This window comes from Rattus norvegicus, chromosome 6 (assembly GCF_021556685.1).
Source record: "Rattus norvegicus strain SHRSP/BbbUtx chromosome 6, alternate assembly SHRSP_T2T, whole genome shotgun sequence".
NCBI classification, from domain to species: domain Eukaryota; kingdom Metazoa; phylum Chordata; class Mammalia; order Rodentia; family Muridae; genus Rattus; species Rattus norvegicus.
The window spans coordinates 94,047,331-94,070,295 of record NC_141539.1 but is presented as its reverse complement, the minus strand read 5'-3'; the positions used below and the strand labels follow the sequence as shown (position 1 = coordinate 94,070,295).

The 22,965-nt window shown below is 44.0% G+C and overlaps 1 protein-coding gene across 3 annotated transcripts in view; it reads right to left on the bottom strand.

Annotated features, from left to right (window-relative positions):
• Klhdc1 (kelch domain containing 1) overlaps positions 1-22,965 on the bottom strand; it is a 52,542-nt gene that overhangs the window by 25,405 nt on the left and 4,172 nt on the right. For 2 of the 3 annotated variants that reach the window (NM_001414927.1, NM_001108027.2), the window contains 8 exon segments: positions 1,423-1,535; positions 4,602-4,660; positions 5,119-5,202; positions 7,083-7,166; positions 10,029-10,107; positions 11,423-11,541; positions 11,950-12,067; positions 12,682-12,752. In NM_001414927.1, the coding sequence (NP_001401856.1) occupies positions 1,423-1,535; positions 4,602-4,660; positions 5,119-5,202; positions 7,083-7,166; positions 10,029-10,107; positions 11,423-11,541; positions 11,950-12,067; positions 12,682-12,752 (727 nt within the window). 3 annotated transcript variants of the gene reach the window in all.

The window sequence follows — 22,965 nt, the reverse complement described above, 5'->3', positions numbered from 1 at the left end:
AGTCTAACTTACAATAAGCATCTACACAAAAAAACAGGACACAGAATCACAGGATGTGGGAATGGAAAGGAGCTTTAATTTTTCTCTTTCTCCTGTCCTAAGGCCATGACCTTGCACATACAAAGCAAAACTCTACTACTAAGCTATAACCCATGTAGCTCGTCATATCAAGTCACAGTGCAAGCATATAGCTAGGGATACAGGGAGAAAAGAATGACTTCAGTATAAGTACAAAGTACAATTAATCAAAAATGAACCAGGTGTGGTGGGCACATCTTTAATCCTAGTGCTCCAGAGGCAGGGGCAAGCAGATCTGAGTTTGAGCCTAGCCTGGTCTACAGAGAGAGTTCCAGGATGGCCAAAGCAACACAGGCAGACACTGTGTCTACAACACAACACAAGAGACTGGAGAGTCATGACTTGGTGTTAAGAACACCGATGCTCCTGCAAAGAAGCCAGGCTCGACTCCCAGTACCCATAAGACTGCTCACAACCGCCAGTAACTCTAGTTCCAAGGAATTCAATACTCTCTTCTGGCCTGCGTGGACAGTTCATACACATGACACACAAACATACATGCTGGCAAAACAACTATACATAAAAAGTAAATTTTTTAAAAAATGTCAATCCATTTTTCAATTAAACAAAGTCAAGTGAACAAACAATCTAAGACAATGGGGTCAGCGAGATGAGGGCTCAGCAGGTAAGGCATCTGCCGCCCAGCATGATGACTTGAGGCTGAGCCCTGGGACCCACGAGGTAGAAGGAGAGGACCACCTCTCACGCCTCCTGTCTTCTACACATGTGCTATAGACATCTATGCATATATACTGCACTGGCTGGTACTGTGTGTCAAAACTTTGACACAAGCTGGAGTTATCACAGAGAAAGGAGTCTCCCTTGAGGAAATGCGTCTATGAGACCCAGCTGTAAGGCATTTTCTCAACTAGCGGTCAAGGTGGAAGGGCCCAGCCCCTTGTGGGTGGTGCCATCCCTGGGCTGGTAGTCCTGGGCTCTATAAGAGGGCAAGCTGAGCAAGCCAGGGGAGGCAAGCCAGTAAGAAACATCCCTCCATAGCCTCTGCATCAGCTTCTGCTTCCAGTCCTGACTTCCTTTGGTGATGAACAGCAATGTGGAAGTGTAAGCTAAATAAACCCTTTCTTCCCCAACTTTCTTCGTGGCCATGATGTTTATGCAGGAAGAGAAGCCCTGACTAAGACACTCTCATATACATTAACAGGAACAATGTAAACAGTTTTTAACCATCCCTTCCCTTAAGAGGCCCCCTCAGGCCACTACCACACTTGGCTCCCACGGCCCCCAGCAGAGACTCAGGACCTGTACGCATCCTTCCCCAGATGCGTGGCGCCCGGGTGCTGGGTGAAGGAGGTAAAGAGTGTATGCTAAAGCGCATGGACTTACTTAGTGGAATATTATCTGCACTTAGTCCACCAAATAGGAAAAGCTTATCGTCCGCGATTGCTGTTAAAGTGTGCCATGACCGGTGTTTGGGGCTTTCTCCATTAACAGAAATCCTGTAGCAAGGGAGAAAAAAATTAAAATCCAACTTTGAGTTAATCAAAATGAAAGATTTTTGATCTTCCAAGATAGTCTCATCAGTAGCCAGGTTGGCCTCTGGGTCACCACGCTCCTGCCTTGGCCCCATGAGCCATGTACTCTCCATACAGTCACCTCCCATCTTAAAGAAAAGGCTGAGCTGGGAGTGGAGGTGCACACTGGTAATCCCAGCACCCACAGGCTGAAATAAGACCATGCATTTGAGGTTAGCTTGGGCTATCCAGTGACTTCAAGGTCAGCTGGGGCGACATACAGAATTCTCGATAGGAAAGAAAGGGAGAGGAGAGCGGAAAGGAAGGGACTAGGATATAGGGATAGAAGAAGGAAGGAAGAAAGGGAGGAAGGGAGGAAGGGAGGAAGGAAGATACTTTAGTTATAAAACATATGTTCAGATTTACTCTGTAGACCAGCCTGACCTCAGACTCACAGAGATCTGCTTGCCTCTGCCTCCTGAGTGCTGGGGAAAAGGCGTCCACTGGCCCCATTGTCCATATCAAGCACACTGTAGACTACCTTTCAGGACCGTCTACCAAGTGTGCTCTCACAGCCTAGCATGGTGGCCTCTGGTCACCACTCCTGTGACCTGCTCAGCTGTGGCCTTCCACTTCCTACTGGGCTGTCTTTGCTTTAGTTCCTAAGTTCTTGTAGACCTTTGACTTCACCTTTGCCTTTTTAAAAACACTACAAATACTGCTTTCACTTTAATTTGGTTTGCATTTCCAACTTGTCTTTTAACATTTCAAATGCATTTTTTGGTAGAGAATAGTTTAATTTTTTAGCTGGTTTTATGAAGCAGTCTTTTTAACTTACCACACTCAGGTTTACATAATCCCTAATAATGCCAAAATTTTAAGAATAAGTAGCTATTTTTTTCTTCTCACACTTTTGATTTTATTTTAGGGGTTTTGCTTGTTTTTAAGATAGGGTATTACTATGTAACCCAGTTAGGTCTCAAATTTGCTATGTAGCCAAGGCTAACCCCAAACTCACTATCTTCCTGCTTTACCCTCTTGAGTTTACAAGTGAACAAGTGAGATTACATTGGTGTACCACCATGTCTGACTATTCACAGTTGTGTATGTGTGTATGTGTGTGGTGTGGTATGTGTGTGTCCGTGTCTGTGTGTGAGTGTGTGTGTGTGTATGTGTGTATGTGTGTGTGTATGTGTGTGGTGTGGTGTGTGTGTCTGTGTCAGTGTGTGTGTGTGTATGTGCGTGTGTGGTGTGGTGTGTGTGGTGTGTGTGTATGTGTGTGAGTGTGTGTGTGGTGTGGTGTGTGTGTATGTGTGTATGTGTGTGTATTGTGTGAGGGTGAGTGTGTGAGTGTGTGTATGTGTGTGTGTGTATTGTGTGAGTGTGTGTGTGAGTGTGTATGTGTATGTGTGTGTGAGTGTGTGTGTGGTGTGGTGTGTGTGTATGTGTGTGTGTATGTGTGTGTGAGTGTGTGAGTGTGGTGTGTGTATGTGTGTGTATGTATGTGAGTGTATATGTGTGTGAGTGTGTATGTTTGTGAGTGTGTGTGAGTGTGTGTGTGAGTGTGTGTATGTGTGTGAGTGTGTGTGTGAGTGTGTGTATGTGTGTGAGTGTGTATATGTGTATGTGTGTGAGTGTGTGTATGTGTGTGTGAGTATATGTGTGTGAGTGTGTGTATGTGTGTGTGAGTGTGTGTATGTGTGTAAGTGTGTGTGTATTGTGTGTGTGTGTGTGTGTGTGTGTGTAGGACAAAAGTCAGTAACAGATGCTGTGCCTCACGAGCTGTCTACATCTTTTTTTTTTTTTTGTCTACATCATTTTTAAAATTTACTGTTTGTCTGTCTGTTTGAGACAGGGTCTCTCACCAGCCTAGAACTTGCTGAGCCCAACACTGGCTGGCCAATAACTCTAAGAATCCATCTCTCACACAGCCAGAATACAGCGAATACAGAGGCGAATGCCAGCAGCAAACCACTGAACTGAGAACGGGACCCCCGTTGAAGGAATCAGAGAAAGGACTGGAAGAACTTGAAGGAGCTCGAGACCCCTTATGAACAACTATGCCAAGCAACCAGAGCTTCCAGGGACTAAGCCACTACCTCAAGACTATACATGGACTGACCCTGGACTCTGACCTCATAGGTAGCAATGAATATCCTAGTAAGAGCACCAGTGGAAGGGGAAGCCCTTGGTCCTGCTAAGACTGAACCCCCAGTGAACATGATTGCTGGGGGGAGGGCGCCAATGAGGGGAGGATGGGGAAGGGAACACCCATAAAGAAAGGGAGGGGGAGGGGTTAGGGGGATGTTTGCCCGGAAACCGGGAAAGGGGATAACACTCGAAATGTAAATAAGAAATACTCAAGTTAATAAAAAAAAAAAAAAAAAGAATCCATCTCTCTGTCTTCCCCAGTACTGACTTGAAGCACACAACATGTCTGGCTTTTTATATGGGTTCTGAGGACATAAATAAGCATCTCCTGGTTGAACTATTTCCCCAGTCCTCATGGTTTTATTTTTAATATTTATACTTTATAATAATATATAGCTCTGATTCCAATGCATTACAGGATGTCCAAATTAATACCTAAGTATGTTAGGTTGCTAGCCAGTATAATGAGCCATAGACAGAGTGTGATGTTTACCATTTCATCGTAGCGTGTCAGATGACTACATTCGGCCCCTCTCTTCCCGTGAGCAGTCTCAGAAGAACACTTACTACAAAGCCATACTCTCTCTCTCAGAGTTTTCAACTCTTCCTATCTTTGTGTTTTATATTTTACATAAATTCCATTTAGCCTACTGTAGTACCTGTAACACTCTCCCTTGAAAGGCTGTGGTAAGACAACCAGAGTTCAAGGCCAGCCTGAGCTACTCAGTGATACGCTGTTTAGGAAGGAAGGAAGGACAGAAATTTAAATTTCATATTTCTTGTTTAGATATATAATCTAAAGAAAAAATAACTCAGTTTGAGAGACCCAAGCTTGGATTATGACACGCTGCACACCAGCCCACACAGCCCTACAAACTGGAGCGCAGATTTCAGACTCACCTTCCAGACCAGACCCAGGTATCTAGGTTCAGATAGTGTAAGTCATTCATCCTGGTTTGCTGAAATAAAAGCAGGATAATTGGACAGGATTCTAGCTCTTTTATGGAGTAAAATGTTAGCTCTAACAAGTCCAGATTAAGCACAGATTGCCCTACTCTACTTAGCCCTGGAAGCTTAAACACTGGAAATCAATTCTAAGCATCAAGGAAATTAACATGGAACTTCCACATTAATGTGTTGAGGGAAACGAGATGGGTTTACACTAACAGCGCTTGGATGGTGAGAAATTAAACTTTGCTGACACTGCACTCACATGTAAGGTTTCCTCATTAAACACAATTAGCAGTCATCCCTGACAGAGTGCGGAGGGTCTCTCGGGAACAGGAGAAAGGAAAACTTAGCGCTATGTGGGGCGTAACCTCTAGGCTAGCTGAATGCTCGGATGCTCCATAGAGCCAGACGACAAGCGTTCATAAACATCACACACGAGAATACCATTTCCATCGAAAACACTGACCAAAACGCGTCCGCCAAAGACATAACCCTTATTTCCCAGAACTGCACATGAATGCGCGGCTCGTGGCTGTGGTGGAACTCCACCCTGCAAGCAGAGATCAGAACAGAAGACAGACGTGAAACGGCTGCACCAGCCACATCCTGCGCCATAACCACAAATAGCTTCTTTAAGAAAAAACGCTCCCTCCGCCCTCAAATGCCCACTACCCAACGAGGTCAAAGTTCATAAAGTTCAGCCTGAAACATAAAGATTTAAATAAATAAATAAATAAATAAATAAATAAATAAATAAATTTCCTCTCCTCTCCCCTCAGCCTAAACTACAGATCTAATACTGCGTCTCAGAGACTCTAAGAATTTACTTATGGTCCCCAAAACCCTCAAATTCACAAAACATTGCTGACAGCTTAAGCCAAACCAAAGAAGCCTTTATCTTTCCTAAACGAAACCCTTCCTTGGATTTCGGAGGTTGGTTTACTGTTGCTGTTCTTGTTGTTTTGCTTTGTTTATTTGTTGCCTTTTTCCTAAATTACTTAGAGTAAAAAAAAATCCTTCTTTCTACTTTATCTTGAGCGAAGTTCTGATGTTTCAGGCTCACTTGAATAACTGAAATCTAGTTGTAATAATGAATTAACTTTTACCTCTGTAATAGTTAAATTAAGAGAAAACCATTTTTTAAATTTGATTCCCAGGGCTGGAGGGATGCTCAGTGGTCAGGAGCACTGGCTGCTTCTGCAGAAGACTGGGTTCGGTTCCCATCACCCACTTGTTAGCTCATGACTTCCTATAATTCAAGTTCCAGGGAACCAACTCCTCCCTCCAGCCTCCTTGGCCAATTCACACACGTTGCCTGTACATACATGCAGGCAAAACACCCAAACCCATAAAATAAAAACAAATCTTGAAAAGATGCTGATTCTGTTTGCTTTCTCTTCTTCCTACTGTTTACAGTCGTCTGAGTGTGTGTTTGGTTTCTAGTGAATAACACTGAAGATGCATTTTGTCATACTAGAATTGCACATGGCTTACATAAAACACAGGTGTTGAGTCAGGGGCACAGCTCAGGGAGAGTGCTAGGCCAGTACTTACACAGCTGCTGGCTCCATCTCAGGAGTGAAGGAAGGAAGGAAGGAAGGAAGGAAGGGAGGGAGGGAGGGAGGGAGGGAGACTCATGGGCTCTGTTTGTTTTTGTTTTTGTTTTTTTCGGAGCTGGGGACCGAACCCAGGGCCTTGAGCTTTCTAGGCAAGCGCTCTACCACTGAGCTAAATCCCCAACCCATGGGCTCTGTTTTAAAAGGAGTTTTAAGAAGAACTGTGGTAATTCACACAGACACTTACAGGAAAAGAATGACTGTTGAAGCTGAACCTGGTGCCTGTAACACCAGAGCCAGGGAGGTAGCAGCAGGAGTGCAAGGCTAGTTTACCTAAGCCACACGAAACTCTTTCTCAAAAATGAAAACAAAAAACAATAATGACTCCTCTTTAAAATACTTTTTCTAGAAAATATTATTTGTAGGATACATGACTCAAAAACAGTAGTTTTTAAGGGAGCTTCTTCAGCTGGGCGTGGTGGCAAACCTGTAACCTAGCACCAGGGACATAGAGGTCGGAAGACTGGAAATTTTATGCCAGAGTAGTCTACATAGTGAGACCCTCTCAGAACATAAGGGCAGTGGAGGGAGGGAGAGAGGGAGGGGGGAGGAAGGGAAGGAGGGAAGCAGGGAGGGCGAGCTATTTTACATGCAATTGCAACCTCAATTAAAATCAAGTAACCTAGAAAGAAAAGAGATTTTTATAATATCAATGAATATAAAAATAATATCCCGTTACACACACACCAAAACAGAAAAGAGTTTATTAAGAAAAGGAGCGCTGGAGAGATGAGCGGGCTGGGGAGGAGAGGAGAGCGGAGGGAGAAGAAGGGCTTCTGCTCCACAGACCTCCAGGTAACTTAGTAGCGCTTACTTTAATTTCTGGTTGAGACCAAGTCCTCGTTTTTGTGTCAAACACATGGACGTCATTGTGCCACCCCCAGAATATCTGCTCTTCCTAAAACAGAAACAAACAGCTAAGAGCTTTGTAGCTAAAACGTCAACATACTTACGCCACATACTAACTGACAGAGTGACAGGCACCGCACACAGGTGGTTCAGCATCACCACAGTGGTAAAGTCAGGCACACAGCACTCCTCACAGCAGACCAGGCTGTCCCAGGCCACAGTGCTACCCACCTCCAGCACTAGGACTCCCTTGCTACTTCTTCAGTTGCAAGGAACAGAATGAACATTTATATTTTCAAACCTATTTCACATCTTATCTTCACTATAATAAACTAGAGGGCTATTGTTTCCTATACTGAAAAAAGTTCTAAGGGGGGTGGGGTGGTAGATGCGGGGCAGTGAGTCCAAGTGGATCAAGGACCTCCACATCAAACCAGATACACTCAAACTAATAGAAGAAAAAGTGGGGAAGCATCTGGAACACGTGGACACTGGAGAAAACTTCCTGAACAGAACACCAATGGCTTATGCTCTAAGATCAAGAATCGACAAATGGGATCTCATAAAACTGCAAAGCTTCTGTAAGGCAAAGGACACTGTGGTTAGGACAAAACAGCAACCAACAGATTGGGAAAAGAACTTTACCAATCCTACAACTGATAGAGGGCTTATATCCAAAATATACAAAGAACTCAAGAAGTTAGACCGCAGGGAGACAAATAACCCTATTAAAAAATGGGGTTCAGAGCTAAACAAAGAATTCACAGCTGAGGAATGCCGAATGGCTGAGAAGCACCTAAAGAAATGTTCAACATCTTTAGGCATAAGGGAAATGCAAATCAAAACAACCCTGAGATTTCACCTCACACCAGTTAGAATGGCTAAGATAAAAAACTCAGGCGACAGCAGATGCTGGCAAGGATGTGGGGAAAGAATAACACTCCTCCATTGTTGGTGGGGTTGCAGACTGATACAACCATTCTGGAAATCAGTCTGGAGGTTCCTCAGAAAATTGGACATTGCACTACCTGAGGATCCAGCTATACCCAAAAAATGCCCCAACATACAACAAAGACACATGCTCCACTATGTTCATAGCAGCCTTATTTATAATAGCCAGAAGCTGGAAAGAACCCAGATGCCCTTCAACAGAGGAATGGATACAGAAAATGTGGTACATCTACACAATGGAGTATTACTCAGCTATCAAAAACAATGACTTCATGAAATTCATAGGCAAATGAATGGAACTAGAAAATATCATCCTGAGTGAGGTAACCCAATCACAGAAAAACACACATGGTATGCACTCATTGATAAGTGGATATTAGCCCAAATGCTCGAATTACCCAAGATGCAATACACGGACCACATGAAATTCAAGAAGGATAACCAAAATAAAATACAGATGCTTCACTCCTTTAAAAGGGGAACAAAAATAGCCATAGGAGGGGATTGGGAGACAAAGTTTAGAGCAGAAACTGAAGGAACAGTCATTCAGAGCCTGCCCCACATGTGGCCCATATATATACAGCCACCAAAACTAGATAAGATTGATGAAGCTAAGAAGTGCAGGCTGACAGGAGCCTGATATAGATGTCTCCTGAGAGACACAGCCAGAGCATGACAAATACATAGGCGAATGCCAGCAGCAAACCACTGGCCTGAGAACAGGACCCCCGTTGGAGGAATTAGAGACAGGATTTAAAGAGCTGAAGGGGCTTGTGACCCCATAAGAACAACAATGCCAACCGACCAGAGCTTCCAGGGACTAAACCACTACCCAAAGACTATATATGGACTGACCCTGGGCTCCAACCTCATAGTAGGTATAGCCTTGTTGGGGCACCAGTGGAAGAGGAAGCCATTGGTCTTGCCAAGGTTGGACCCCCAGTGTAGGGGATTGTTATGGGGCTGGTAATGGGGGGTGGATGGGGAGGGGAACACCCATATAGAAGGGGATGGGGGGGTTAGGGGTCTGATGAACAGGAAACCAGGAAAGGGAATAACATTTGAAATGTAAATAAGAAATACCCAATTTAATAAAAATAGAAGAAAAAAAGCCTTAAGTAAAACAAAATGTACAATCATGACCTGAACTAGAAGGCAGGACTGAAGTATCTAGGTCCCTCTGCAGCAAGAGAAATCTTTTTGTTTTGGGGTTTTTGAGATAGGGTTTCTCTGTGTATCCTTGCCTGTCCTGAAACTATATAGACCAGGCTGGCCTCAAACTCACAGAGACCTGCCTGCCTCTGCCTCCCAAGTGCCAGGACTAAAGGTGTGCACCACCACCACCCAGTGAGAGTAATCTCTTAAAAGCCTCCATTTTTTAAACTGGGTATGGTGTTTTATAGCCATCATCCCAGCACTTCAGAGGCTGAGGCAGGCAGAGACCACCATGGGTTCCAGACCAGCCTGAACTACATAGTGAGTTCCAGGGCAGCCTGGACTGCAGAGCAAGAGCCTGAATTGGGAAAATATTTTTATAATTTATGGCTTTTTAATTCTCTGACTAGTAGAATGAGCCAGGACGAGAGGAGCACTGCCAACTCTCCCACTGCTCTCCAGAGCTTGGGCTGAGCTATGAGAACTCTGTAGGCTCACCTTCATGGAGATGTGTGCCTGCAGCAGACTCTGTGGTCAAATAGAAACAAATTTCCCCGAGTTGTGCTAAAGCCTCTGCTTGTCTGTTAGAAACCAAGCGACTACTGACAAAGCTAAGGCGTAAGCACAAAGGCCAACACACTGAGTGAGAGGACATCTGCCAACGGACACAAGTCTAAAAGAATAGAATGCAGGGGGTTTGGGAGTGTTAATTATAGCAAATCAGGAGCACTTAACACAAGAATGATTAGATTTCTTATCCTGAAGCTTAAGAGGCTGCAGAATTAAAAAGTGATTTCTTCCTTACCCAAGATGCATCATGGACATCAAAACATTCTTGAAGCTCACTGTGCCTCCTGTACCCATAACCACCGAAATATATTAATCTAAAAAAACACATGAGAAGGACACACATTCAGTCTGGATCCCAGCTTGTTCGCAGATAGTTGAAATAGCCGGGCACCATGGGTCAGGCCTGCAATACCTACACTCAGGAAGCTAAGAATTGGGGTTCTCATGAGTGCTCAAGTCAGCCTGGGCTTCATAAGGAGTTCTAGGCCAGCTCCAGAGTGAGACTCTGCCCCAAAGTCACACACACAAAAGGAATTTGGAAGATATTCCTTCTCTTACCCTAACTACGTAAACAAGCCAAATAACTAAGCAGTTGTAGTTTAAAACAAAAACCAGAGACTAGAACAAGGAACCATAAAGGAAATTACTCCAGCAGGTAATGAACCTCCAGTAGGAGAGACTCTTGTCCTCATGCCTCCTACAAGGGCAGGAGGGAGCACAAACTAGGTACAGGGGGACTTGGAAAGAAAAACCACCAAGCTGACACAAGGGGACAGAGGCTGGGATGGCAAATCAGTCAGAGGAAAGTCAGCCTCAGGGTCACGGATACATGTCCTGACTTTCAGTAGTCTTGAGGGAAAGGTCAGTATTGTCACCAAAAGCTGGACTAGGGGCTTGTGGTATAATTAGCAGCAGTTGTTTGCCCGCTTGTGTGAAGCCCTGGCTCTGATCAGATGGAATGAAGGGGAACACAGTTGCAAATCTACAGGGCTCGTGAGCAGATCTCGGGACAAGCACCGGGAAGGAAGGCCTGGATCTGCTGCACCCTGGAGTCATGAGAGGTTTGGAGAAATCAGCCTACCAGGAGCTATTGAGGTTTAGAGCTTTACAAGAGTCCCGGAAGGCAGTGGGAGCTGTGCCACGACAAAGAGAAATACAGACTGTGGGGCTCTTTGTGATGGGGCAAACAGGAAGTCAAGGTGGATTTGGTAGCTGAAGGAAGCTGGCTTTTCCTTGAATACTTTGGTTGGTTGGTTTTGGTTTTTTGAGACAGGTTTCTCTGTGTCCTAGAACTAGCTCTGGCCTCAAACTCACAAAGATTCGATTACCTCTGCCTCTCTCAAGTGCTGGGATCAAAGGTGTGTGCCAGCACTACCAGGTTCATTGTGCACATTTTATTAGAGGTTCATTTTTTTTTTGTCAAGTCATTAATGACCTAGAGACTTAACAAACGATTCAAGGAGGAGTATTATCCAATAGCATTTCTTCCATGTACATTTGTATGACTTGGTTCTTAGCAGTTTTATGGCTGCTGTTGTCTCTGACACCAAAACAAACCTACATTTACCAGAAAACATGGAGTTGCCTCCATTCTCGCCAAAGGACAATAAAGTTCAGTTGCTGTCTTACCTGTCTTTATACACCCAGCAGGAGAGCTTGTCACGTGGTGTGGGTGGCTGTCCCTCAAACTTGGTGATTTTTTCCCAGATGTAAGTTCCATCTCTTGTGCGTAAATCAACAAAGTAAAGCTTTTAAAAGAGGAGAGTACTATTAGGAGCTGGGCATCTGAAACAAAACCTGTTTCAGGAGTCTGCCATCCAAGAACTAACACTACTTTTATTTCTGATAAATATTTCGCCTATTAGAAAACCTAAATTAAGAATTGATGAAAATCAGACATACTCCGGAAACATGATGTGTGAAACACACTGCGGCAGACTTGGCCCCTTCTGCTCTTGCCTGTGGGTAATTGAGGTGGGGGTGGGGACACGAGAAAGAACATGGCGTTCTGTTCTCTTGTCTTTTAAGCCTAGTGACTACAAACTTAGGTTGTACTCCTGTTATCTTCTTTTAACACCCTTTGCAAACATGTAGGATGAAATGACACATTAAGGATTACATGTTGGCTACACGCCTGAATTAAAGGAAAGGATTACTCGGTTGCTGTATCCTTTGTCGTCATAGCCTCCAAAAACATAGAGCCTCCCGTTGATGCACGCCCCGCAGCTTCCGGACATGGAGGGAGGGAGCTCCCCTTCCATCAGGTGCATTTTCCTGCAACAAGGACCACAGAGAAGCTCTTAGCTTCCCGGAAGACACATAAAAGCTCCCCTCAGTCTCTTCCCATGAAAAGCATCACTGCCAACCATAAGAAAGCATAATCATAGCCAGGTGCAGTGGCACACGCCTGTAACCCAACGCTGGGGAAACTGAGGCAGGCAGACAGAGAGCTGTGGGCCTCAATGGGTTACAAAGGAAGGCCTTACCTACAAAAAAAAAAAGCAACCAATAAATAAACAAAAATATAAAGAGAGCCACAATAAAGATTTTTTTTATCCTGCATGGTGTGTGTGTGTGTGTGTGTGTGTGTGTGTGTATGTGTGAGTGTGTGAGAGTATGTGTGTGTGATATTCAACAAATTCCACACGTGCCACCATAACTGGGAGTCAGCTGAGTAAAACAGTCTTCAGAGAGATGATTAGATGATGAGAGACACTGAATGTGGAAAGGAGGGCAGTAGGGGCAGACCCAGAGAATGAACCACAGAGAAAGGAGGGGGCACATCAGAAATATTGTAGGATGTTCAAAGGATGCTTGTGAATTCCCTGTAGTCCTTAAGGCCTCTGTGAGTTAGAAGACTTAACATTTTGAAACTTAGAATTACTTACCACAGCCCACTATCAACATCATAGGTCCAAATCTCATCGTTCGGCAAATACACCTCATTGTCCTCAATAGACTAGAAATAAAGAATGCACATGATTACCATTTCCAATTGCACTGTAACAGTCTCCTGGGGTGAGACAGGCTGAAATAAATGTTTACAATAAAATCAGAAATATATGAATCTCAAGAAAAGAGTAGCTAAACTTTCACACAGAACACAAAAACCAAAACCACTGAAAGACCCAGCAGAACATGGAGATTACATGTCACAAAAGACTGGACAATCAAGTGCCTACTGTGTGTACCACACTACCTCTCAAGGCTGTTTTACTTTACTGAGTCCCAGTCCTGGTGGCACCTGTGAAACTTCTGTGATTATTTACCCCAGGATGTTGAAAAGAATGTATTTCTTTGGTTTTTGTTTATTTGTTTTGATGCTCAGTTGGCCTGTAACTCACCACCGACACCATGGGAGCAGAGGTCACGTCACGTCTGCTTGTTATAGTTAATTTCCCAGAGCCTTGGCAAGTGTCCTTGTATGTAAAAGGCAAATGGAATTTATGCTGGAGAGCTAGCTAAGCAGATTCGTTCCTGGAGAGGGGACTGCACCTTCACTTTAGCAGAGTAATCAATGTGACTAATCCTTCTCTTCTCAGGGTGATACAGAAGCACAAATAAAAGTTGGATCTAACTGCTCAGAGCCATCACCCCTGCATCCTACCTTCTTAAATGGAGCTTAAGATAATTATGTGCATGTCTGTGCATGGTCATATGGAGGCCAGAGGCATGGGATCCCTTAGAGGTACAGGTGGTGTGAAATGCCGGGTGTGGCTGCTGGACCCCAAACCCAGCCCCTTGAGGAGCAGGAAGTACTCTTAACCACAGATGCCTCTTCAAGCCAATTACTTCTCTTCCCCATCAAGTTTCCCTCTCAGCCACATCTCTCCTAAGAACATCCAGCATGATTCAACTCATCCCTCAAAAACGAATCGCTCTCTTGAATACCCTCTATCCATTTCTCTGCCCCCATCCTGGAAAAAAAAAAAGGAACAAACTGTCCACACTAAGTGATCTGTAGTGGACGACATTTTTACAACACTCCTCATTCTCATCATCGCACTCCAGTGGCTTCTGATCTGGGGCTTTAGTGTGCGCTAAACAAGTGTTCTAACAGCCAACTTGCTGCAATCCGGCCTGGTGCTTGAACTTTTAACTTAAAATTTAACTTTGAGGGCTAACAAGAAAGCTTGCTGCAGTGGTTCTTAACCTGTGAGTTGTGATTCCTTTGGGGGTTGAACGATGCTTTCACAGGGGTTACATATCAGCTATCTTACACACTAGATATTCACATTATGATTCATAACTGTAGCAAAATTACAGTTATGAAATAGCATTGGGAAAGCTGAGAACCTTGGCTTAGCAAGTAAAGGAGCTTGCAGCCAAGCTCAGGACCTGAAATTCATCTCTGGGAATCCTCAGGGTAGAAGAAGAGAACTAATAATCCTGCACACTCTCCTCTGACCCTCACATGTTTGTGCTGGCAATTACACCCACCACCTGTAACACAGACACATACAAATAAATAAACAAATAAATGTACATTTTAACTTTAAATTTTATGTTAAATTTATGTAAATTTATGTTGTGCTGAATTTTATGCTAAAATAAGTAAGGTAGCTACAGAATGACTAAAACCAACAAAAAGAAATTGAAAACAAACAAAGCCTTCTGAAACAATTCTCAAATTAAGAGAGTTAAGGAAGGAGAATGAGAAACAGCAGAGAGGCAAAAACACAACACACTCATGGTAAAGTCTCCAGGCCAGTGTGGTGCTTCTACTGCCAGCTCACAAGGTAAAGGCAGGAGATCTCTGTGGTCTCTCTAAGTCCAAGGCCAGCCTGGTGTACATAGCATGCCAGGACAGCCAGGAATATACCGTAAGACCCTGTCTTGGAAAAATAAAATTGGCAAAGTGTGGTGGCACACGCCTTTATTCCCAATACTTGGAGGGCAGAGGCAGATGGATCTTGGAGTTTGAGGCAACCTGGCCTACAGAGCAAGTTCTAGGACAGCCAGGGCTACACAGAGAAACCCCGTCTCAAAAACAAAAAGAAAAAATAGTATATCAGAATTAGGGTGGTATAGGACTGTAATTGCTGCACTTGGGTAACAGGGCAGGAGGATCTTAAGTTTGAAGCCAGTCTCAGCTACATGGTGAGACAGATGGCAAAACCCTAGACAAAATTAATAACACGCTGGATAAAACTGAGACCTAGCTGCATGCATTTTTACATAAAACAGAACAACCCTATGTCCATTATAGGATAGAAAAGGAAACGTCACACAAATACTAACTACAAGGAAGCTGTGAGGCTGCATGAACACTGGAAGTAAGCCACAAGGTGGACAGCTCTATTAGGAAGAGAGACATACAGAATAATAAAATACTTAATGAACCAGAAGTATAAGATAATCTTAAATTCACATGTACCTCAAGGTAACCCCAAAAGAAGCAAAAACTGACTCCTTGGCCACAGAGAAAATCTAACAAATTATAAAATGGAGAATTTCAGTATTGATTACAGTGACTTACAGAACAGATAGCTAGAGCCCGACCAGTGATGGGTGCTTGCCCCACTTACACAAGACCTGTTCTGATCACTGGAACTGAAAGAAAAATAAGCATTAAGTCCAATCAAACAAGAGATAAGATAATAAGGGCACAGGAAAAGTGAACAATACGACCAGCAAAGCTGGTAAGATGCGCACATGGAGATCAATGTATGTTCCTTCCTGAAGACCCGCATATACCACTCCTGGGCATATATCCAAAGACACTCCACAAGGACACCTGCTAAACTATGTTCATAGAAGCTTTATTCATAACGGCCAGAAACTGGAAACAACCCAGATGTCCCCCAAGTGAGGAATGGATACAGAAAATGTGATTCATTTACACAATGGAATACTATTTGTCTATTAAAAACAAGAACATAATTAATTTTCCAGGCAAATGGATGAACCTAGAAAATATCATCCTGGGTGAGGTAACCCAGACCTAAAAGGACATGCATGGTATGTACTCACTGATAAGTGGATATTAGCCAGAAAGTACAGGATAACCACACTACAATCCACAGACCCGAAACAACCAAGGCGGGCTAAGGGAGGATGCTTGAACTTTTCTCAGAAGGGGAAATAAAATAGACATTAGAGGTGGATGGAGGGAGTGAACTGGGTGGGAGAGGGAACGGGGAGGGTAAGGTGGGGATCAGGTGTAGGGAGAACAGAGGAAAGAGAAAGAAAATTGGAGGGAGGGCGTCTCTAGGATGTACCACAGATCTGGGACTGGAGTGGAGGGAAGGCCCCAGGGACTCTATGGGGGTATCTCTACTGAGACTCTTAACAGTGGGGGATATGGAGCCTGAAGAGGCCACTGCCTGCAGCCAGACAGGATTCCCAGTGGAGGGATAAGGACAGCAACCCACCCACAATGCCTTTGACCAAAACAAGATGTGCAGAGACAAAAGCAGAGCAGAGATGGAGGGAATGGCCAACCAATGACTGGCCCGACTTGAGACCCATCCCATGGGCACCAATCCCTGACACTGTAATATTCTGTTGTGCTTGCAGACAGGAGCCTAGTACAACTGTTCTCTGAGAGGCTTCTCCGCCAAGCAGCCAACTGAAACATATGCAGAGATGCAAAGCCAAACAGATGGAGCTTGGGGAGTCCTGAGGAGGAGTTGGGGGGAGGACTGAGGGACCTGAAGACGACAGGGACTCCACAGGAAGACCAAAAGAGTCAACTAACCTAGAGCTTTGGAGGCTCCCAGAGACTGAACCATGAACCAAAGAAAGCATGGACTAGACCTGGCACACACATCCCCCACTCATGTAGCAAATGAACAGACTGGTATTGATGCAGGTCCCCCAGCAGCTAGAGTGTGGCCGCCCCTGAATCTGTTGCCTACCTGTCTGTGAATCCCATTCCCCTAACTAGGCTGCCTGGTCTGCCTCAGTGGGAGAGGATGTGTCTAGTCCTGCAGAGACTTGATATGCCAGGGTAGGGGGATGCCCAGTGGGGACTTCCCACTTCCCAGAGGAGAAGGGGAGGGGCCGCATATTAGGATGTAAAGTGAATAAGTAAATAATGAAAAAACAAGAGTGAACAGAATATCTATGAGAGATGACCATGGCTGGGCGCTAGAGAAAGCCTAATCCTGTTCAGAGGAACTGTGAGGTAGCTGCACGTCATACTTCCTCAGTGGGACACCGTTATATTAGAAGCTAATAAGACAGAATTATTACCAGAGCACTGTGTTTGAGGCTGCAGACGCAGCCCTGCAGCTAAGAACACACACTGCTTTTCCAGAGGACTCGTAACTCCAGCTTAGGGAATCTGACGCCACTGGCACCTGTAGTCAAGTACCCATATCTCTCTCACAGACACATATAATTTAAAATAACCAAATAAATGCTAAAAAGAATACTATTAAGTTTAGAAATGTCAATGTTTCCTTATGTAAACTCTAGGTTCAATAAACAATGAAAAGTATCAAATATGTCTGGCAGTGAGGGAACACACCTTTAATCCCAGCACTCAGAAGGCAGAGGCAGGCTAATCTCAAGTTCAAGGCCAGCCTGGTCTACAGAGAGAATGTAGCTTGTGTTCTAATGCTATTTGGGTCCCCTAAAACTGCTTGCAGGAGAGGGTCTGCATATAGCTTCTGGGAATCTGTTCCTAGATTAAATCTGACTGTAAATAAAGATGCCAACAGCCAATAGCTGGGGAAAAAAGAGGGAGGTGGGATTTAGAGTTCCTAAGCTTGGGACCAAGAGGAAGCAGGAGGGGAGGAGATGTGCCACTTAGGACAGTGTGGAGAAGAGGAGACACAGGCTACCATGGCAGGGTAATAGTGTGCAGGAGGGGAAGCAAAGCCAATAAGAGACAGCAGCCCAGAGGACTGCTCAACTGAGTCAAGGACAGTCAAGATGGAATTCAGAAATTAGTAAGCAGTAACTTGGAGTTATTGGTGGGTGGTGGGTTCTAACAGCATGGAGGGTAGGCAGTGGCCCAGCTACTGTGCTGCTTAAGGCAGATTAAAATATAAAGGCTGTGTGTGTGTTTTTCATTCTGGAACATAAACCATTGAGGTGAGTAGTAAGCCAGTGCCTGGATTTATTAATCCTGTCTCAAAAAATCAAAGCCAAAAAAATGATATAGAATTGTAAAATGATAAAATATTATTTACCCAACCAAATTTGTCACTACAGAGGCACTTATAAGAAAATGTATGGTCTCAGGTATTTATATTAACACATTCAAAAGGAGTGACCTAAGAATTCCCCTTCAGAAGTTGAAGAGCATTGGGCCTGGTGGAGTAGTCTGCAACCTTAGCTACTGGAGAAGCTGAGGCAGGAAGATGGTCAGTTCAAGGCCTGCCTGGGCTATGGAGTGAATTCAAGGGCAGCAGGACTAACGTGACACACTGTCCCCAAATAATAACTAAAGTGAGAGCCTGACACAGAACTCAGTAATGAGGGTTTGTTAGCAAGGTCCTAGGTTCAACTCTCAGTCCTGGGGGAAAGCAAAACACCAGGAAGTTTCAGGAACTGAAGCATAATGAGCTGGTGGTGAGGAGCTCACGCCTGGTAGCTCAGACTTCCTAGACAGAGGCAGGAGGATGACTACCAGTTTAAGGCCAGCCTGACTATATGTGGAGTTTCAGGCAACCAGACCTACAGAGTAAGACTCTGTCTGAAAAAAAAGAAAACAGCAAACAAACAAAATCTACCATATAAATCCCACCAGACATTAATAACAAAGAAAAATAAATAAAGTACAAAGGATCCAGGAAATTGAGCTTATTCTTCAGAAGGCTGATAAGTCTCTGATAAGATTATTCTAGGGAGAATGGGAGCCACCAACAGGCCATTTTAAGAGCAGAAAGGACGGGGCTGGAGAGATGGCTCAGCGGTTAAGAGCACTGTCTGCTCTTCCAGAGGTCCTGAGTTCTATTCCCAGCACCCACATGGTGGCTCACAACCACCTATAATCAGGTCTGGTGCCCTCTTCTGGCCTGTAGTTGCATACATGCAGGCAGAAAGCTGTATGATGTATACATAATAAATAAATGTGTTTAAAAAAAAAAAAAAGAGCAGAAAGGAGGACACATGTATAGTTATATATATATATATGTATATGTATATGTATATGTATATGTATATATGTATGTATGTATGTATATTATATAGATATAGATATAGATACACACACATAAAGAGAGAGAGATTAGTAGAGGGGATTATAAACAAGTTATGTTTGTTCCAATACACGCGAAGACCTAAATGAAATGGCTAATACTGAGGCAAGGAGAACCATATCAAATGTGTCTAGAAGGAAAAAGAGACTTGAACAGACTTCTAGATTTAGGTAGGTAAACAAAAGTAAAACCTCTATCACAGGGTTGGAGAGATGGTCCAGGGGTTAAGAGCACACAGGGTGTTTGCAGAGGACATTCCCAGCACCCACATTGGTCACTCCCAACCAGGGGACCTGACTCCCCTGGTCTTTTTGGGTACTCTCTCTCTCTCTCTCTCTCTCTCTCTCTCTCTCTCTCTCTCTCTCACACACACACACACACACACACACACACACACACACACCCTTAAAAAGAGAACTACAAAATACCAAAATACCACCTCTACCACCAAGCTGGGAGTGGCAGCCGTCCCAGCACCGGAGAGGCAGGAGGATCAAGAGTTGAAGGTGTTCCCTTGCTACACAGCTGGTTTGACAGCAGTGTGTGCTAACATGAGACTCTTTAACACCCTCTCTGCCTATCCAAACTCCCACATGTTAAACCAGAGCAACACCAAACATCAGCTAAGGACTCATTTAAACATGAAAGGCAAAACTAAAGAATGCTTAGAAAATAATAATGGCAGAAGATACGGAAAACACAAAACTGAGGAAAAAGCAAAATTAAAATTATATTAAACTATAGCATATAAAACTCTGGCCAAGGAAAAAAATGATTAAGACAGTGCAAAGATAAACTCCAAACTGAAATGACATTTTCCTGTAAATATTAAAAACCAAGACAAAAATACAACCCAACAGAAAAATATATAGACCTGTATTTTCACAAGGGAGAAAATATAAATAGGCCACAAACTGAGGACAAATTCAAACTTTATCAAGTTACCTTGACCATCAAGATGGCACTGTGGGTAAAAGCACTTATCACACCAGCCTGGAAACCTCAGCTCAGGCCCCAGAGATGGGAGGTGGAACCAAGAGAACTGTGCAGGACCAGCTCTGCCTGAGTCTGCAGCAGCATGCAGCACGGCAGAAGCAAGGGTGCCCGCCCTCAAAACCAAGGTGGAGATCGAGAGCGTGGACTCCACAAAGTGGTCCTCCGCATACCACAGCACACATGTCCCTGCACTCACAGACACACATCACACCAAAGAAAAATTAGAAAGTAAAATGCAAACATCATTAATCTGGGAGACGAGAACTAAAAGTGCAGGGGAACATGCTACCCTGGCTTGCTGTGCTGCGGGAAGGTTAGGGCGGACGGTGCCAAATGCTGTTGAGGATGGAAGGATGAGGAGGCTGGTGGAGATGTAAACCAATCCAAATATCTTGTCAATAGTCTGAAACCTCAAAGTCAGCTTCCTGCCAAGGGCCCAACGGTGTCCATGCCCTGGAGAGAGTACGCATGCCCTGCCCGTGTGTGACAGACATGCTCGGTGCACACCGCTGAGTACAAGAGAAACACAAGGACACCGGTGACCACGGTAAGTGACAGTGAGCTTGCACAACACTGCGGACACACTGCAGAGGAACGGATCTAAGGATGACTTGCTGTGTGTTTCACAGATATTTGGAGATACCTAATGACGTGTTCAGCATAGGCACTGATGAACTGGAAGACAACAGGACCAGCCACACAAGTGTACTCTGAATGATTAAACAATGCATACATAAATAGGGGTTGGAGAGATGGCTCAGTGGTTAAGGGCATTGGCTGTTCTCTCAGAGGACCAGAGTTCACCCAGCATGCATCACAGGCATTTGGGTGGCTCAAAACTACCTGATACTCCTGCCTCAGGGGATCTGATGTCCTCTGTAGGTACCCACATACATAGCAGACACACACATACATACATACACACATATATACATACACACAACAGACATGCACATACATACACACATATTACATACCTACAGCAGACATGCACATACATACACACACATAAATATACACACACAGAGCAGATATGCACATACATACACACATATATACATACACAAAACATGCACGCACATACATACATACATACATATATACTCATCAATTTTTTAAGTTAAAATAAAGAGAACAAGTAAAACTGATTTTAAAAAACAATGCATAAGTCTGAAAGTGACAAGGACGTCTTAAAGGAAAAGTATGCTGTAATTCTCAGATCAAATACTGTACTGTTTACAGACAGACATGTGATAAAACTATTAAAAAGTGACAAAGAAGAAAGTCAAGATAGGGATGATCTGGTAAGATGGTGGACACCAAGGGCTAACACAACTAGGAAGGCAGAATATACAGTTTTAAAACAGAAGGGCGCTGTGACTGTGCTCAGTGGCGAGCTTCCTGAGTTTACAGAAAGCCCTGGCTGTTCACAGTACCACATAAATTAAGCATAGAGCGCTTACCTGTGATCCCAGCATTCAAAAGACAGAGTTAAGAGAATCAAGGATCAAGGTTATCCTTGACTACATAACAAGTTTGGGCAGCCTGGGATACATAAAATCAAAAGCAAAAAGTTATTATATTAAAAAAAAACCAACCAGAGCTTCCAGGGACTAAGCCACTACCTAAAGACTATACATGGACTGACCCTGGACTCTGACCTCATAGGTAGCAATGAATATCCTAGTAAGAGCACCAGTGGAAGGGGAAGCCCTGGGTCCTGCTAAGACTGAACCCCCAGTGAACGTGATTGTTGGGGGGAGGGCGGCAATGGGGGGAGGATGGGGAGGGGAACACCCATAAAGAAGGGGAGGGGGAGGGGTTAGGGGGATGATTGCCCGGAAACCACCGGGAAAGGGAATAATACTCGAAATGTAAATAAGAAATACTCAATAAAAAAAAAAAAAACAAGAGACAGTAATAGAACCTAAATACTGAGAAGCAGCCCTATAAGATTTGTAACAAACATTAAAGAACGGAGTCAACAGTTATGGGACAGTCAGGCCAGGAGCTGTATCAGTGCTGACAGTGTGGCAGAATTCACATAGCACCAAATTTGTCTGCAAGAGTGCTTCAAGGCTTAGTGGTGTCCAAAGGAAATGTAAAACTCCTTTAGATGCCAGAGGAGTGGTGTCACAAGAATTAAGGGGAAAATACCTCATGGGCTGGAGAGATGACTCAGCAGTTAAGAACATAAATGTTCTTACATTGCTATTTAAAGTGGGTACAGCAAGCTGAACTTGGGTCCTCTGTAAGAACTCTCTTCTGGACTCCTGGAGCACTGGCACGTGTGCGCGTACACACACAGATACACACAGATACCCACATACAGATATATACACACAGATACACAAATATGCAGATATAAATACAGAGAGATGCACACGTATGCATGCACTCTCTCTCTCTCTCTCTCTCTCTTACACACACACACACACACACGCACACACACACACACACACACATAATGAAAAAAAAACCCACTGGCTCTCCTCCTCATATCTATTCTAAACAGTCTTCATTTTTCACATTGTAAATTCTATAGGTTGTCTTATAGATCTAAAGGTGATGTAAAGGAATCTGCCACTCAAAGGCAGTTTATCTTAATATCCATATTAGCATGCTGTACTATATAGCCAAAAACAAACAAAAAAACAAACAAATCAAGAAACAGGGATCAATACTCTCTGGGATTGGGGGTGAGGGGAGCAATGACTTCAACCAGGATAAACAAGAAACTTTGAAAATAATAGTGATAATTCCGAAATTTTTTCGTGTGTGTGTGTGTGTGTGTGTGTGTGTGTGTGTGTGTGTGTGTGTTGATTGAGGGAGGACATGCATATACTAAGGTACATCAGTGGAGATCAGAAGACAACTTGTGGAGCTGGCTATCTCCTTCTACCATATCAGTTCCACAGAGCAAACTCAGGTCACCAAGCTTGGCCTCAAGCTATCAAGCACCCTGACCGGTTGAGACATCTCCCTGGCCCTGTTTCTTAATCTGAAGGGTGAGTGTGTTTGTCT